Source organism: Rhamphochromis longiceps, linkage group LG13 (genome assembly GCF_057381845.1).
Source record: "Rhamphochromis longiceps isolate RC_006_pf linkage group LG13, R_longiceps_female_GT1.1, whole genome shotgun sequence".
NCBI classification, from domain to species: Eukaryota; Metazoa; Chordata; class Actinopteri; order Cichliformes; family Cichlidae; genus Rhamphochromis; species Rhamphochromis longiceps.
In genome coordinates this window covers 14,088,059-14,102,712 of record NC_140569.1, presented here as the reverse complement: position 1 = coordinate 14,102,712, position 14,654 = coordinate 14,088,059, and the positions used below count along the sequence as shown (strand labels likewise).

Genomic DNA, 14,654 nt, shown 5'->3' with positions numbered 1-14,654 from the left:
AGGTTTCTTAATCTGGAAAGAGGGCTCCTCTGAGAAATGGCCTCAGTCAGAAAAAGACCTCTTCACTTTCACTATTTCACTTTCTCTTCTCTCCGTCTGTGTATTTAGTGGTATTGCCAACCTAAACAAGATCTCCTAGGCTGCAATTTTACGCACTTCTCTTCACAGAAATTCACAGAAAAAGTTTGAGCACGAGTAAAAGAGATGTAACACCGAGAGAGATTTGTGTGTGAAGTGAAGTGAAGTGGCTTTTTGTGCTCCTGAAATTTCTTGATGTCCACAGTGTCAGATTGAAAGGCGCTGTATAAATTCATAACCTCTTGATGATGCAACTGCTGCGACAAAGCAATGTAACTCCTGGCGAAGCACTCAAAAGATTTTATTGTGGCATTTTGATAAAGATTTTACTCTCTCTGCATTGTGCTTGGGAGCACATCTGTGGTGCACATCTGCCACCTCTCACAACCGTTAAAAAGCTATTAACTTTGAGCAAATCTCAGCTTGGCGCCTCATTTATTCACCGTTAAAGTGCATAAAAGAACTATTCTTTAAGTCCATCTTGCGAGTGGCATTTAAACTGCAGCTGAGTGCATTTTTTGGGGTCCGTGTTTTTGAGGGTTCAACTCTTACTGTGTTACACTCCGCAGACATGTTGGAGATGGAGTTATATCAGAACCTGTGTAGATTTCTTTTAGTTGAAACTGAAAACCTGTTCAAAATTCAGATACTGAGGACTGTGTGGTGGACGGCACATTGGAGGCCAAACTTATGAACCTATAGTATGTTATCCTAGATCAAGGCCATCATCAGAACAACTCATTTCACATTGTGGTCCACATAAGTCGGCCAGACAAGTGAAACTGTATTAAATGAAATGAAAGAAACTTGTCAGCCTGACAAATTTACACAATTGTAAAATAATAAATGTTTCAATTAACAGAAAGGGTTCTTGTAGTTCATTGCGGGAGTATCCTATGATTATAAATGAGAGAGTTTCTGTTAGTTCACAGATAATGTCCGTTTTTTTTTTTTTTGTTTGTTTGTTTTTTTCACTGTGGACCAGCTGTATAAGACAGAAATTTCAGTAGTTGACCATTTATTTGTTTATCAATCAATTAATTAATTACAATAGTAAGGTATAAAGTCCATGGGAGAGCTCTTTATCCAGAGGAAAAGCTGTAAAACTTATTAAAATATGTTTAAATGTCCAAAATGTATCCCCCCTTTCACATTTTTCAAAGTCGTCTAGTTCTGTAAGTCCATTTGGGGTCTGATTCTCGCCCCTGGGCCTTATGTTTATTACTCCTGCTCTAGATTAACAGTATACACCTTCAAAATGGTCTCATCTAAGCATTATGGCATGCAGTCCAACAGTGCATGAAATGCATCCAGGTATAAAGGCAAGATGCAATTACAAAGTAACACTTGTGGACTGGCTATACTGCAGAAACTGTGCGCACTAAATGTCGTGTGTCTTTGTCCTAAATCACACTGTAGCTCATAAAAGGCTGAAGTTTATATGTAGTTGTAGTAAATGTTTTTTCTGCCTGCGCAGTTAAGAAGTTACCAAGAATACTGTGAGGTTTGCATCACTCGACAGATCAAGCAACAGTTACTTTAGTCACACTCTAACTGGCTCACAGTCGCAGACTTGTGAACATGAGTACCTAAACACAGCTAACAGTCCTGTGTGTGTGTGTGTGTGTGTGTGTGTGTGTGTGTGTGTGTGTGTGTGTGTGTGTGTGTGTGTGTGTGTGTTGGGCAGAGTGAGCCCTCTTGTAGGCTGAGCCAGACAGTCTCAAGGGTTGTGTATTTCTGTTGTTTGCATATGTGTTGAGTGTGTGTGTGTGTGTGTGACTTTGTCCACTCTTTCTCTTCCTCTCATCCAACTCTGAGCACGTATTTTCTCTCAGGTCAATCCCCTTATTGTTAAGTTACATAACAGCACTTAGTGAAGTAACAATCTAGCGGTGACGGTGCTAAGGGCCGCAGGATAACTGTACTTCCTCTCTGGCACTCCTCTGACTGAGAGCTGTGCTTAAAGTTGTTGTTGACATTTCAACCCGCTTGGTGGAGTTGAAATGTTTCTTTTTTTTTTTCTTTTGAAAATGGAGTGGATCTGTTTCTTACATGAGTCAAAATGTCTGGAATTAATTTATGGAAATGAAGTCATATTTACCACAGTTTGGGGTTTTTTGATGAAAAAATTGGAGCTCTCAAACTGCTGAGGAGGCCATTCCTGGAAGCCTGTGTGGTTTGCCATCCTGTCATTTGAGGCATGGGAATATAAATGTCATATTTGAAATGGTTTTTAAGGTGTAGATGATAGCAGCAGAGCTTTGGGGCTGCGTGTCTTTGGTATAATTGATAAACTGAAAATAGTACACTTGGTCATTGGTTGGTTAATGGTTTATTGGTTTTAATATTCAGTAATGGCCAAAAGTTTTGACCCATCCCTCATTTGTTTATATTTTTCTTCCAAGGAGCCAGGCATTGTTGTAATTTTTAAACTGGTCTTGAGCAATAGTTCTCCAGGCTTTCTGTGGGGTTTTCAACAGTTTTCTTTAAACACTGGTTTCTTTTTCACTCATTTTCAGCCAAATCCTTGCACCTGACCATTTCCAAAAGAATGCCTTTTGTTTGCTTGTTAAGCCACTTAAAAGTGATCATCCAGGCATAAAAAGCCATCTAATTCAAGGGATCAATCAGTATTCATGTCTGAATTGTGCCTTTAGTCACTTTGCTACTAGCAGATTGTCACAAAATCACGTCATTTATTTCCATTTTTTTTTAGTTAAATATATGAAAAATGTCAAAGATAAAACAGTTTGATAGGACAAAAATCCAATTTTTGGGAACAACAACGTGATTCCTAAAAAACTGTTTGCCAAAAGCAGTAGCTGAAAGTCATGTCTTTAAGGAAAAAAAAGCACATTTAGCAAAGACCAGACACAGGACTTCAGAGATGCATCTGGCCTTTCAGCTGATCCAGCTGCCTCATCAGAAATGCTGTTAATGGAAGGGTGGATGTCAGGAAACCATTCTTAAAGATAGAAATAGGGAGAAAAGACTGACGTATGCCACGTTACAGAAGAACTCGACTGAAAATCGGTGGCAACTGGTCTTAGGCAGGGATGAATCCAAACTGAAAATGTTTGGCTCAAATTGTCATCAGTATATATGGAGAAGGTTAGGAGAGAGATGCAGTGGGTGTCAACAGCCATCTGTAAAATACAGAGCAGTCATGGTTTGGAGCTGCATTCCTGCCAGTGGTGTTGGGGATCTTGGTAAAATTGATGGTAGATCTTCAGATTTGAATCCAACATACAATATCACCTGGAGAGCATCTGATTGGCTACAGGTTCATTTTTCAGCATGGCAACAATTTTAAAAAATGCCAATGCAGCTATTTCTCATGTCTGAAACAAGAAAAATAAAGAAACAGGGGGAGGTTCAAGACATCTGCACAGTATTCTATATAGGCCTAAATTATATAGTATTCATATGTAAATAACCTTATGTATCACATCAAAAGAACCATATAAAAGCAAGTTCTATTGATGTGGAATGTCTCACTGTTATACGTGCATATAGCTGCCATGACAGCATCCACTGGTTAGCAAAGTGCTGAATCTTAGTTGTTTGAAACTGAGTAGCTTTGACTGAATCCACACATTTAGTGATTCATAAGTCATTAGCCAATGAGTATTTCCTTTCTGAGTCCAGAAATAACTAACTTACAGCTGAACTTAATGTTTCAGTCAGTATGACTTAAAGTTGGTGGTTCGATCCCCATCTGCTCCAGTCTGTATGCCAAATATCCTTGGCCAAGATACTAACCCCATGTTGCTCTCCGATGCATCCATCAGAGTGTGAATGTTAGATAGAAAGCGCTTACATAAAGCATAGAAAATGTGCTTGTATGAGAAAAAATACATCCATATTTTGTGCTGTCTATGATTGCATAATATAAGAAAAACAAGTGTGAACCCTATAATTCTATCACCCTAATGCAGTTCGACAAAGTATAGTTTTAAATTAAAAATTAGAGTCTGATAGATGCCTTGGGTGGTTGATATTCACCTATTGCACATGTAGTGGTACAGGCATATATAAAGTGCGACTACACACGTTTTTTAATCATGCATAATACACAAGTTTATTTGGAGTCTTTTAAAAATTGTACAGTATTGTATACGGTATACAATACTCGCAGTGCTGCAGCTCTTGTAGCACAGTCTGTTCTGCTTAACAGACATATGCAGAGTCTTCACTGTGAATTGCAAAGTAATTTGTGAAATGAATTCCTGAAAAGTTAATGAAATGTTAGCCTCTCCTTTTCAGAATAACTCCAGCATACAGTATGTATTTATATGTATGAATGTCAGCCAGTATACATAATTTTACTGCTCTTTGAATATCTGCATTAGCATCGGCCTGCGATATTCAGTATGCGTTATTAAAAATAAACGGAGAGCTCATTTGTTTCATCTTGTTTCTACACAAGCTTCTCTTTAAAAAGCTAGTTATACTAGATGTCACATCATTGTGATAGCATCATTTTCTTCCCATCATCACATTGTCTAAGCAACTCCGTGTAATTATACATCACTCCAAGTTGTTCTGTCTGCACCGGTCGCTGCATCATTACCGACATCTTCTTGTGTTACAGAGTTTGTCCACCAAGGCAGCCATCAGCAAAGTGAAGTCTGTATCAGGAGAGCTTATAATTAATGGCCAGATTCACTTGTGACCTATAGGGTTACGTCTTTTGCAGCACAGAATCAGAGATGCCCATGCATGTCTCCTCCGGTCTATTCATAGACGAGGCAGAGTGACTCCCCCGCCTCTGAGTGACTGTTTCCTGCTTTCACTCTTGCTCAATTACTTCTCCTCTGACTCCCACATGTGGGTCTCCAGCTCTTTGGCAGGGAGGCATATCTTGTGGAGGAGGCAAGCTGAAGCACAGCTGACTGGTGGGGCGAGCTGAACTGTGCTTGGGTTTAAAGAAAGACGCCAAACTGTGGCACCTCCTCCGGTGTTGCTTTTAAATTCCCTTTCACTGCAGTGCACTACACCTCCCCTCGCTCCCTCCCAACAACTGGCCAAATTAAAATGCACCATCAATTCATCACTCAGCCACATTGTTTAGCCCACCCCGCGCCCCACAAAAACACACCGGTTATAATTGCATTTAGAGCAAATATCGATATATCATCATGTAAATGGTAACGCGAGAGCCATTCTGAAAGTGTAGCACTCTAGGATTAGGCCCAGAGGCAAAAAATGGAAAGAAACGGAGAGCGCAGAGTTATAAAAGTGCTGACAGACATACAGTTAAAATGTAGGAGGATAGTGTCACGCTGTACTCATCCTGTTAGATGATGTTTTTCTAGTACTTTCTCTCCCACCTACCCCCTTTTATGTCTTTATTCTGCTGATACAACCTCCTCCTGTCTGCTGACTAACTGACCCACATTCCTCTGTGTGCCCTCAGTGTGTGTGTGTGTGTGTCTGTGTGCCTTCCTGTACCATCCTCTCTATCTTTGCCTGCCTGGCAAAAAAAAAAAAAAATTAAAAAAAACTGTGCCGTGTCCCTCAGGCTTCAGCAGGAGCCAATTAGAAGAATGCTCTTTAGAGTAGCATCAGTCACTGAAGATAATGATTGCTAAAATGCCTCATTTATTTACTCACTCCCCGTTTTTCTGCTTGCTGCTGTGTTTTACTCAATTTGGAAAGCACGGGTTGCACAAGTGACATTTCTTAATTAATTTAAATAAAATGTGCTCTCTGGGACGAGGCTCCCTCTGGTGGAAAGACCAGCCTCTGCAAGGTAAATTAATAAACATAGTAAATGAAGCGATAATGAATTGCCTGATGACACTTCAGACAGTCCAGAAATCGTGATTGGAAGATGTTAAGACTGTATTTAAAATCTATGGTAATCCCAAATAAAGGATTTGGCTAAAAGGCACCTAACTCTAAGCACTGGCTCTACATTTTATTGGCAGTTATATGCATGCACTGTGCTGCTTTGCATTGTTAAGTATTGTGTGCGAGGTGCTGCCTCCCAAGGGGACTGCTGATGCAAATTATCTTAACTCCAAGTATAGCTCATCACTTATCACGCTTACCCTGATATATGTGTGGTAGCTCACTAAAAATTTAAAAGTATAAATACTCTAAACAACCTCCCTCCATCTAGGCATCCTTTCATTAATGATCTTTGTCACTGCTTTCTTGAATTTCAGGTGTAAAATATCAACTCTCTTAGCTTCTTTGGGATTTTAAGGACAAGAGGTAGGGTCAAAAATCAGGAGAGGAGAAGTCACTTCATCCACCAAGCTGTGACGAGATGGCTCTAATCGACAAGCATAAAGTGAAACGCCAGCGGCTGGACAGAATCTGTGAGGGTGAGTGTGGCGAACTTCTTCATTCTCTGTTTCTGTGTGTTTACATTTGAAATGCTGGCTATACATTCAAATATTGATTTTTATTTTGTTTTAGGTTGCAGGCGTTCTTGTGACTTTGAGTGGGCACATATAACTTTTGAGTTTGTCTGAGTAATTCACTCTGAAGTTTCCACAAGTATTTAAGCTTTTTAGCCCGCTGCTACAAAATTCAGTGAAAAAGCCAGCGGGATCGTTTGCATAAGTGTGTTTGTGTGTGTCAAAAGGGAGCCTTGGGACCCGCCGAGGCTCCAAACTTCATCTTTGAAGGATGTCTAGCCCAGAAAAAAATGTGTGTGTGTGTTTGGGTTGATGGCTGAGGCTTGAGTTCGATGTTTCCACATTGCTGGAAGAATGAAGTAGGGAGACTGTAATAAAGCGAAGCACTCCTCAGAGCCCTGGGATTTGGTGGAGTTGGAGTTGATTTGTGTGTTTAAGATGGAGAGAAGCACAAAACAAGAAACTTTTCTTTTCTGCATTTTGTCTTTTGTTTTTTACCGAACAATCAACAGGCATCTGTCCAAACTCATCAGCTGCACCAACACTTTAGTGCCATACTCAGCACTTTGTCTTAGATCTACAAGCCATCGAGATAAATTTAGCACACAAAAAAAGTGTGTTTAAAAGCTAAATTACAAGCTCATTAATTCATGATTTATTTGAAAAAATGCGGGGATCTTACACCTCAACAACCTCGACAGTCAGATAAAACAAGCCTTGTGAATAATTTACAGGTTTATCGATTTATTGTTTAATCAAAGTAACTGATATTTATAATAATGATTAGCTGCACCTCCTTGCTGTTTATTTATTACCCCTGAGAATTCCTAGATGTTTACCAGTGGCGTTTAAAGTATGAATGCAAATGTCCAGCATAACATTAACATAACATAACATTCTTTAACCTGCCAGCTCCCTGGTATAATGCAGGGTGAGGAATATAGCCTCAAAATTATACCATGATATTTCAAGGAAATTTGCAATAGTGGCATCTCTGAACAACACTTTATCTGTGACTGCAGCTTGCAGGCAGCAGCATTTATTAGTGTGAACAAAGTGAAGGATATTTTCCATCCTTCTTTTCCAGTAAGCTTGTGTCGTTGATGACAAACTACCTCATTTGAAGTGTAAATCTGTTGTGGTTCTAGGAGCAGCTGCATTATAGACAAGGGTGATATAGCATAAGTTAAATGTAAGCAGACAAAGTAGCCTTGGCAGTTTTCCCTGGACATTTTCAGTAAAAGTATAAATAACTGCTTAACACTTTAACAATAACAATAACTAATGTTACTTGTAATTCTTGTAATTCTTCAAGAGCTTGCACCATATTGTCACATAATAAAACTTAAAGTGGAAAATATTTTCTGCCTGGGATGTTGTGCCTTGGGTTGATCTTTTTAACAAGTTATTCTCTTCTTCTTCCTGCACATCATCACCTGCTAGTGTCTGCTAATATAGTGTTTTTGACTGAATCCTGAAACAGGATTATTTTTTTTGTGTGGAAATTTTGCAAAGTATTTGTTGGCTTTGTTGGAGGTTAGATTCATTTTTAGGGACTGAATCATCTATGGAGGCTGACTCGCTGCTCTCTCGCTCTCAGACATCTCTGGGCTTGGGTCATTGTGCATGTTTGGGAATGTAAATGCATGGTGTTGTTATATCATTGATATCATGATGGGACACTTATCTATCCCATAAATGTTTTTTATGTCTGTATAGTGGTGGATGTTAAGATATGGCACATCCCCAGTACAGAGTCCAGGGGATGACTGGCTCTGTGTTAAAATAGCACAGGTGAAATCATAGTAAGCGAGTGGGCTGCATGTGTCCTACAAGAGAGCAGACCCTCGGCTAAATCAAAGAGTGTTTCCAGTAGTGAGAACACGTCTGCCTCTCTGTACTACATGTGAAAAAGTGCAAATTTGACAATGTCCAGACCTGATTTTTCTAAACTCAGCTGGAATTAATCTGAGAAAAAGAGCTGGACAGTCTGAATTGGACTGTCTATCAAATGAATGTAGTCTTGCAGTCAATGAAAATTGTCTTTATTAAAGCTGCCAAAAACTATAAGCAAATATTTTTTGCATGCAAAAAAAAAAAAAAGAAGTAATTTTAGTAATTTGCATGATATTATGGTATTCTTGGACACCTTCAACACATCACATATAAACTTACTTTATTATTTCTAAGAAGAAAAAACCCACTAAGATTGGGAAACACTACTTAATAGATTTCTTAATGAATCCTTGATGCTCTCAGTTTCCACCCTCACAATGAGATCCACATGTGGCATCTCAAACCTCTCCAAACCACCAACCCTGCATGGAAACACATTTCCCCTCCTCTTTTTTTTTTAATGGAGAGTAATTACAGTGTGCTGTCTGTGGAGGCAATATCTTAAACAAATCCAAATCCAGTTTATTTATATAGCACGTTTAAAAACAAAAAGTTTGCCCAAAGTGCTGTACAGAAACACAGGGTAAAACACAAGATACAACCACTGACACTCACATAAAACATAATAAAACACATAAAAACCATATCAACTCAAGCCAGTCTGAACGCTATCGAAAAAAGGTGTGTTTTCAAAAGCATTTTAAAAACAGGAAACGAAGATGCCTGTCTAATATTTAGAGGCAGCGTATTCCAAAGTTTTGGGGCCATAACTGAAAAGGCTCGTTCTCCTCTACATTTAAGCCTTGATTTTGGGACAACCAACAGCAGCTGGTCAGCTGATCTGAGGGTCCGTGAAGGAATATAAGGTTGAAGTAACTCGGAAAGGTATGGGGGAGCAAGACCATTAAGGCATTTATAAACCAGTGTTAGGACTTTGAAATTAATTCTGTGATGAACAGGAAGCCAATGAAGAGAAGACAGGATAGGTGTTACATGTTCATAGCTGTGGGTACCAGTTAAGAGGCGGGCAGCAGCATTTTGAATGAGCTGAAGACGAGCAAGAGATCGTTGGCTGACTCCAAAAAACAGTGCATTACAGTAGCCAAGCTGTGTTGAAATAAAGGCATGTATTACCTTCTCCATGTCACGTCTTGACAAAACTGGCTTCAGCTTAGCTATTTGCCTCAGCTGGAAAAAGCTTTTTTGCAACACCGAACTAATATGTTTGTCCAATTTAAAATCTGAGTCCATAATGACTCCCAAGTTTGTCACATGCTGCTTGATATAAGACCCTAGCCAACCACAATTTACAAGCGGGCTGCATGAAATATTATTAGGTCTAAATACAATCACCTCCGTTTTACTCTCATTGAAACTCAAAAAGTTCAGAGCCATCCAAGCTTTGATATCTTCAAGGCAGTTCAAAAGGATTTGGATGGAGCCTGGGCCATTTGGTGCTAAAGGCAAATAAATTTGGCAGTCGTCTGCGTAGCAGTGATAGGATATTTCGTGTTTTATAAAAATAGACCCCAAAGGGAGCAGGTATAATGAAAAAAGAAGAGGGCCAAGGATTGAGCCCTGGGGCACCCCACAAGGAAGGGGGGCTGAGGTGGACTCAAAATTTTCAACTTTAACACTCAACGTTCTGCCACTCAAATATGAGCGAAGCCAATCCAGTGCTGCAGCTTTAATGCCAACCAGGTGTTCCAAACGAGAGATAAGAATATTGTGGTCAACAGTGTCAAACGCTGGAGTAAGATCTAAAAGCACAAGGATCACGGAACTTCCACAATCAGTAGCTGAAAAGAGATCGTTAAAAACACTTAAAAGTGCTGTTTCAGTGGAGTGTAGATGCTTAAAACCGGACTGAAAAATCTCTATGATGCCATTAGCATCAAGAAACGTATTCAGTTGGGTAAAAACTATTTTTTCCAATAACTTTGAAAGGAATGGAAGTCTTGAAATAGGTCTAAAATTTGAGCAAACTAAAGGGTCAAGGCCATTTTTTTAAAATAAAGGGCTAACAATTGCATGTTTAAAACCATCAGGAACCACACTGGAAGTAATACTGCTATTTATAATAGCAAGGACTGAGGTTCCAATTGAAGGGAAAACCTCTTTAAAGAGCCATGCAGGGATCACATCCACGGGAGAACCAGAAGGTTTAATTTGACTAACCATCTCGTTAAGAAGTGTAATTGAGATGGGTTCAAACTGGTATAAGGCAGCTTAACAGGGACTAAACGTGGATGGGTCATATGTAGGAGGTACTATTGCTGACCTGATGGACTCAACCTTGTTTACAAAAAAAGAAAGAAACTGATTACATCTATTAGCAGAGCCTTCCGGGTGGCAGACTGGGGCACATTTAAAATAGAACTGATGGTCTTATAAAGTGCGTGGGGATTATGACAATTTGATGCAATCACCTGAGAAAAATGGCTGTTTTTCTCATTTTTCACTGTATTTTGATAGCATTTCCAACAGTCCTTTAACGTTTCAAAAGAAACCTGCAATTTGTCCTTCTTCCACTTTCGCTCTGCTCTCCTGCATTGACGTCTGACCGCTCAGGTGGCTTCATTTAACCAGGGCTGGGGAATACATTCAGGGCGCCTGGTTTTTAATGGGGCCATAATGTTTAGGGTCTCAATACAGGTTCCAGACTAAGTCCTAAACTAATTTCAGGGTCAATAAAAGCATTTTTTTCTATAAAAGTTGAGGAGAAGAGAGCAGCAGTGGAAGAATTAAATATTCGACAGCACCTGGGTGGAGCACGAGTTTTAAACTCATGCACAAGAGAAATGTCAAATAAAACAGGTTTGTGATCAGAAAACACGGAATCTCCAATTTCCAAATTAAAAACAGATAAACCGCATGATAACACCAGGTCAAGAGTGTGCCCCTGCTGGTGTGTGGGGCCCCACCACACACCCCCATCGCCCGATTGAGGCCGGGGAGCAATTTGACCGAACCTACTCCCCCCTGCGAACTGGGGCGAGACTCGGCCCAAAACATCCGCGCCCCCAGCCCCTGGCCAGGCGACGGCGAAGCTGGTCCGGAGGTCGCCCGCGTAGCAAGCGGACACGGCCCCACAGGCATGGCCGTGAGCTCCTGCTCACAGGCGGTTGGGCAGACGTCAGGTGCTGCGCCTCCGCCTCCAGTAGGCACAGCCCCTTTTGGTCCTCGTCCACCTCTGGGTGGAGCAGCTCCTCTTCCTCCGGCCGGTGCAGACCATCGCGCGCCTCGTCCGCTGCCTCCAGTTGGAGTGCCGCTCCCGGCTGAAGCAGCACTTCTCGCAGCAGCTCCTCTACCTCCGGCAGGTGTAGACCCTCGCGTGCCTCGTCCGCCGCCTCCGACTGGAGCGGCTCCTCCACCAATTCCGGCAGGAACAGCCCTTCACCCGGCTGCTCTTCCTCCTCCGGCGGAGCGGACCGCTGCTCCTCTCGTCTACCACCTCCAGTTGCTGAAGTGCCTTACGTGGCTCCTCCACTGCTTCACCACCGTCGGAACACCCCTGTGGGGGGTGGTGCCCAGGCCCAGAGCAGCGCCGCCAGATCCCCAATCCTTTTCAGGTGGCGCTCGGTCTGGTCCCGCAGCTCTTCCTGCTGGCGACGCACCTCCGCCGCCTGCTCCCGCTGGATAGCCGCTGTCTCAGCCATCATCTGGGACAGCTCTTCCCTTCCCTGGCTCTGTTGTGGGCCCGTCGTGCCGCCTCCTGGGTTTCGGCACCAATGTGGCGAGAATAAGGCACGGCGGGACCACGGAGTAGGCAGCACGGTGGCACGGTGGTTAGCACTGTTGCCGCACAGCAAGAAGGTCCTGAGTTCAATTCCACCATCAGGCCGGGGTCTTTCTGTGTGGAGTTTGCATGTTCTCCCCGTGTTTGCGTGGGTTCTCTCCGGGTACTCTGGCTTCCTCCCACCGTCCAAAGACATGCAGCTTGTGGGGATAGGTTAATTGATTAATCCAAATTGCCACTAGGTGTGAATGTGCGAGTGAATGTGAGTGTGAATGGTTGTCTGTCCCTATGTGTTAGCCCTGCGACAGACTGGCGACCTGTCCAGGGTGTACCCCGCCTTTCGCCCTATGACAGCTGGGATAGGCTCCAGCGCCCCCCGCGACCCTGAAAAGGATAAGCGAATGGATGGATGGATGGATGGGACCACGGAGTATCATTTAGAGCCATCTTTATTCACATCTCACCACAACACAACCCCAACCCCTGAGTCCCCGTGTTTTAACATGGCGGGCGTGATTGTGGATGCCGTGCAGGTGCGTCCGCACGGCACCGCAGACCACGCCCCACCACAGTCATTTAAAAAGTCTTTGTTAAACTTTGGTGGTCGGTAGATTACTGCACACACAATCGGTTGAAAACATCCCAGTTCAAACATCAAAAGTTAAAAACTGGAGGGGGGAACCGGTACATGGAGTTGCTTGCAATTAAAGTTACTTTTAAAAACTGTCAATATTCCTCCTCCTCTACCTGATATCCTTGGAGCATTTAAAAATGAGCAGTCGGAGGGCAATATTTCAGAAATGAAGCTAGACTCACCAATTTTCATCCATGTCTCAGTCACAAAAAGGAGATCCAATCCATTTGAAGAAAAGAAATCGTTTATGACAAACGTTTTACTTGCTATGGACCGGGCATTTATTAAAGCCATCCTCATTGGAGCTGGAGTCTGGGCAGAAGTTGTCTGTGAAGCCCAAATCAAATCAAATCAAATCAAATCACTTTTTATTGTCACATCACATGTGCAGGCACACTGGCACAGCACATGCGAGTGAAATTCTTGTGTGCGAGCCCCACAAGCAACAGAGATGTGCAAACACAACAACACAAACGAGCAAAATACAAGAATGGCCAACCTGAAACTAATAAATATATGTACAATATATAATAGTGTATGCATTTCTGGATGTGTATACTAAATATTTTCCTACGTGTGTGTGTGTGTGTGTGTGTGTGTGTGTGTGTGTGTGTGTGTGTGTGTATACACATTTTTACAAATTAAATAGTAAAAAAATAAAATAAAATAATAATAATAATAATAATAAAATATATAAAATATACAGAGTTGAATATGTGCAAAACAAGTGGCATTTATATACAGTGTGGAGTGCATAATGTTGAAGTTCCAGTAGTGAAGCTGAGGTGTCTATGAAGTGTTCAGCAGTCTGATGGCCTGATGGAAAAAGCTGTCTCTCAGTCTGCTGGTACGGGACCGGATGCTGCAGAACCTCCTTCCTGATGGAAGTAGTCTGAACAGTTTATGGCTGGGGTGACTGGAGTCCTTGATGATCCTCCCCGCTTTCCTCAGGCACCGCTTCCTGTAGATGTCTTGGAGGGAGGGAAGCTCACCTCCAATTATCCGTTCAGAGCACTGCACTACTCGCTGGAGAGCTTTGCAGTTGTAGGCGGTGCTGTTGCCATACCAGGTGGTGATGCATCCAGTGAGGATGCTCTCAATGGCACAGTGATAGAAGGTCCTGAGGATGCGGGGGCTCATGCCGAATCTTTTCAGTCTCCTGAGAAAGAAGAGGCGCTGCTGGGCCTTCTTCACTGTTTTGTTTGTGTGTACTGACCACGTAAGATCCTCAGCCAGGTGTACGCCAAGGAACCGGAAGCTGCTCACTCTCTCCACAGCAGCGCCGTTGATGGTGATGGGGGTGTGTACTTCTCTGCACCTCCGGAAGTCCACTATCAACTCCTTTGTCTTTGCGACGTTGAGGGTGAGATGGTTGTCTTGACACCAGTGGGTCAGGGCGCTGACCTCCTCCCTGTAAGCCGTCTCATCACCGTTGGTGATAAGACCCACCACTGTAGTGTCGTCCGCAAACTTCACAATGATGTTGGAGCTGTTAGTGGCTGTGCAGTCGTAGGTGTAGAGTGAGTACAGGAGAGGGCTCAGTACACACCCCTGTGGAGCACCAGTGTTCAGTGTGATGGGGGATGAGGTGATGCTGCCCAGTCTGACCACCTGGCGTCTGTCAGACAGGAAGCTAAGGATCCAGCTGCAGAGGGAGCTGCTCAGTCCTAGATCCTGCAGTTTCCTGTCCAGTTTCGAGGGAACGATGGTATTGAATGCTGAGCTGTAATCTACAAACAGCATCCTCACATACGTGTCTCTCTTCTCCAGGTGTGACAGGGCAGTGTGTAGTGTCAGGGCTATGGCATCATCAGTGGACCTGTTGTGGCGGTATGCAAACTGTAGAGGGTCCAGTGAGTCGGGTAGTGCAGAGCAGATGAAGTCCCTGACCAGCTTCTCGAAGCATTTGCTTACGATGGGGGTCAGGGCTACAGGT

The 14,654-nt window shown here is 42.7% G+C and overlaps 1 protein-coding gene across 1 annotated transcript in view; it reads left to right on the top strand.

Moving 5' to 3' along the window:
• The window catches only part of LOC146655493 (C-terminal-binding protein 2-like), an 82,362-nt gene that overhangs the window by 17,888 nt on the left and 49,820 nt on the right, over window positions 1-14,654 (top strand). The window contains exon 2 of the mRNA XM_085427861.1: window positions 6,252-6,413. Coding sequence (XP_085283987.1) covers window positions 6,356-6,413 — 58 coding nt within the window. The 5' untranslated portion in view covers window positions 6,252-6,355. The remainder of the gene's footprint in view (window positions 1-6,251; window positions 6,414-14,654) is intronic.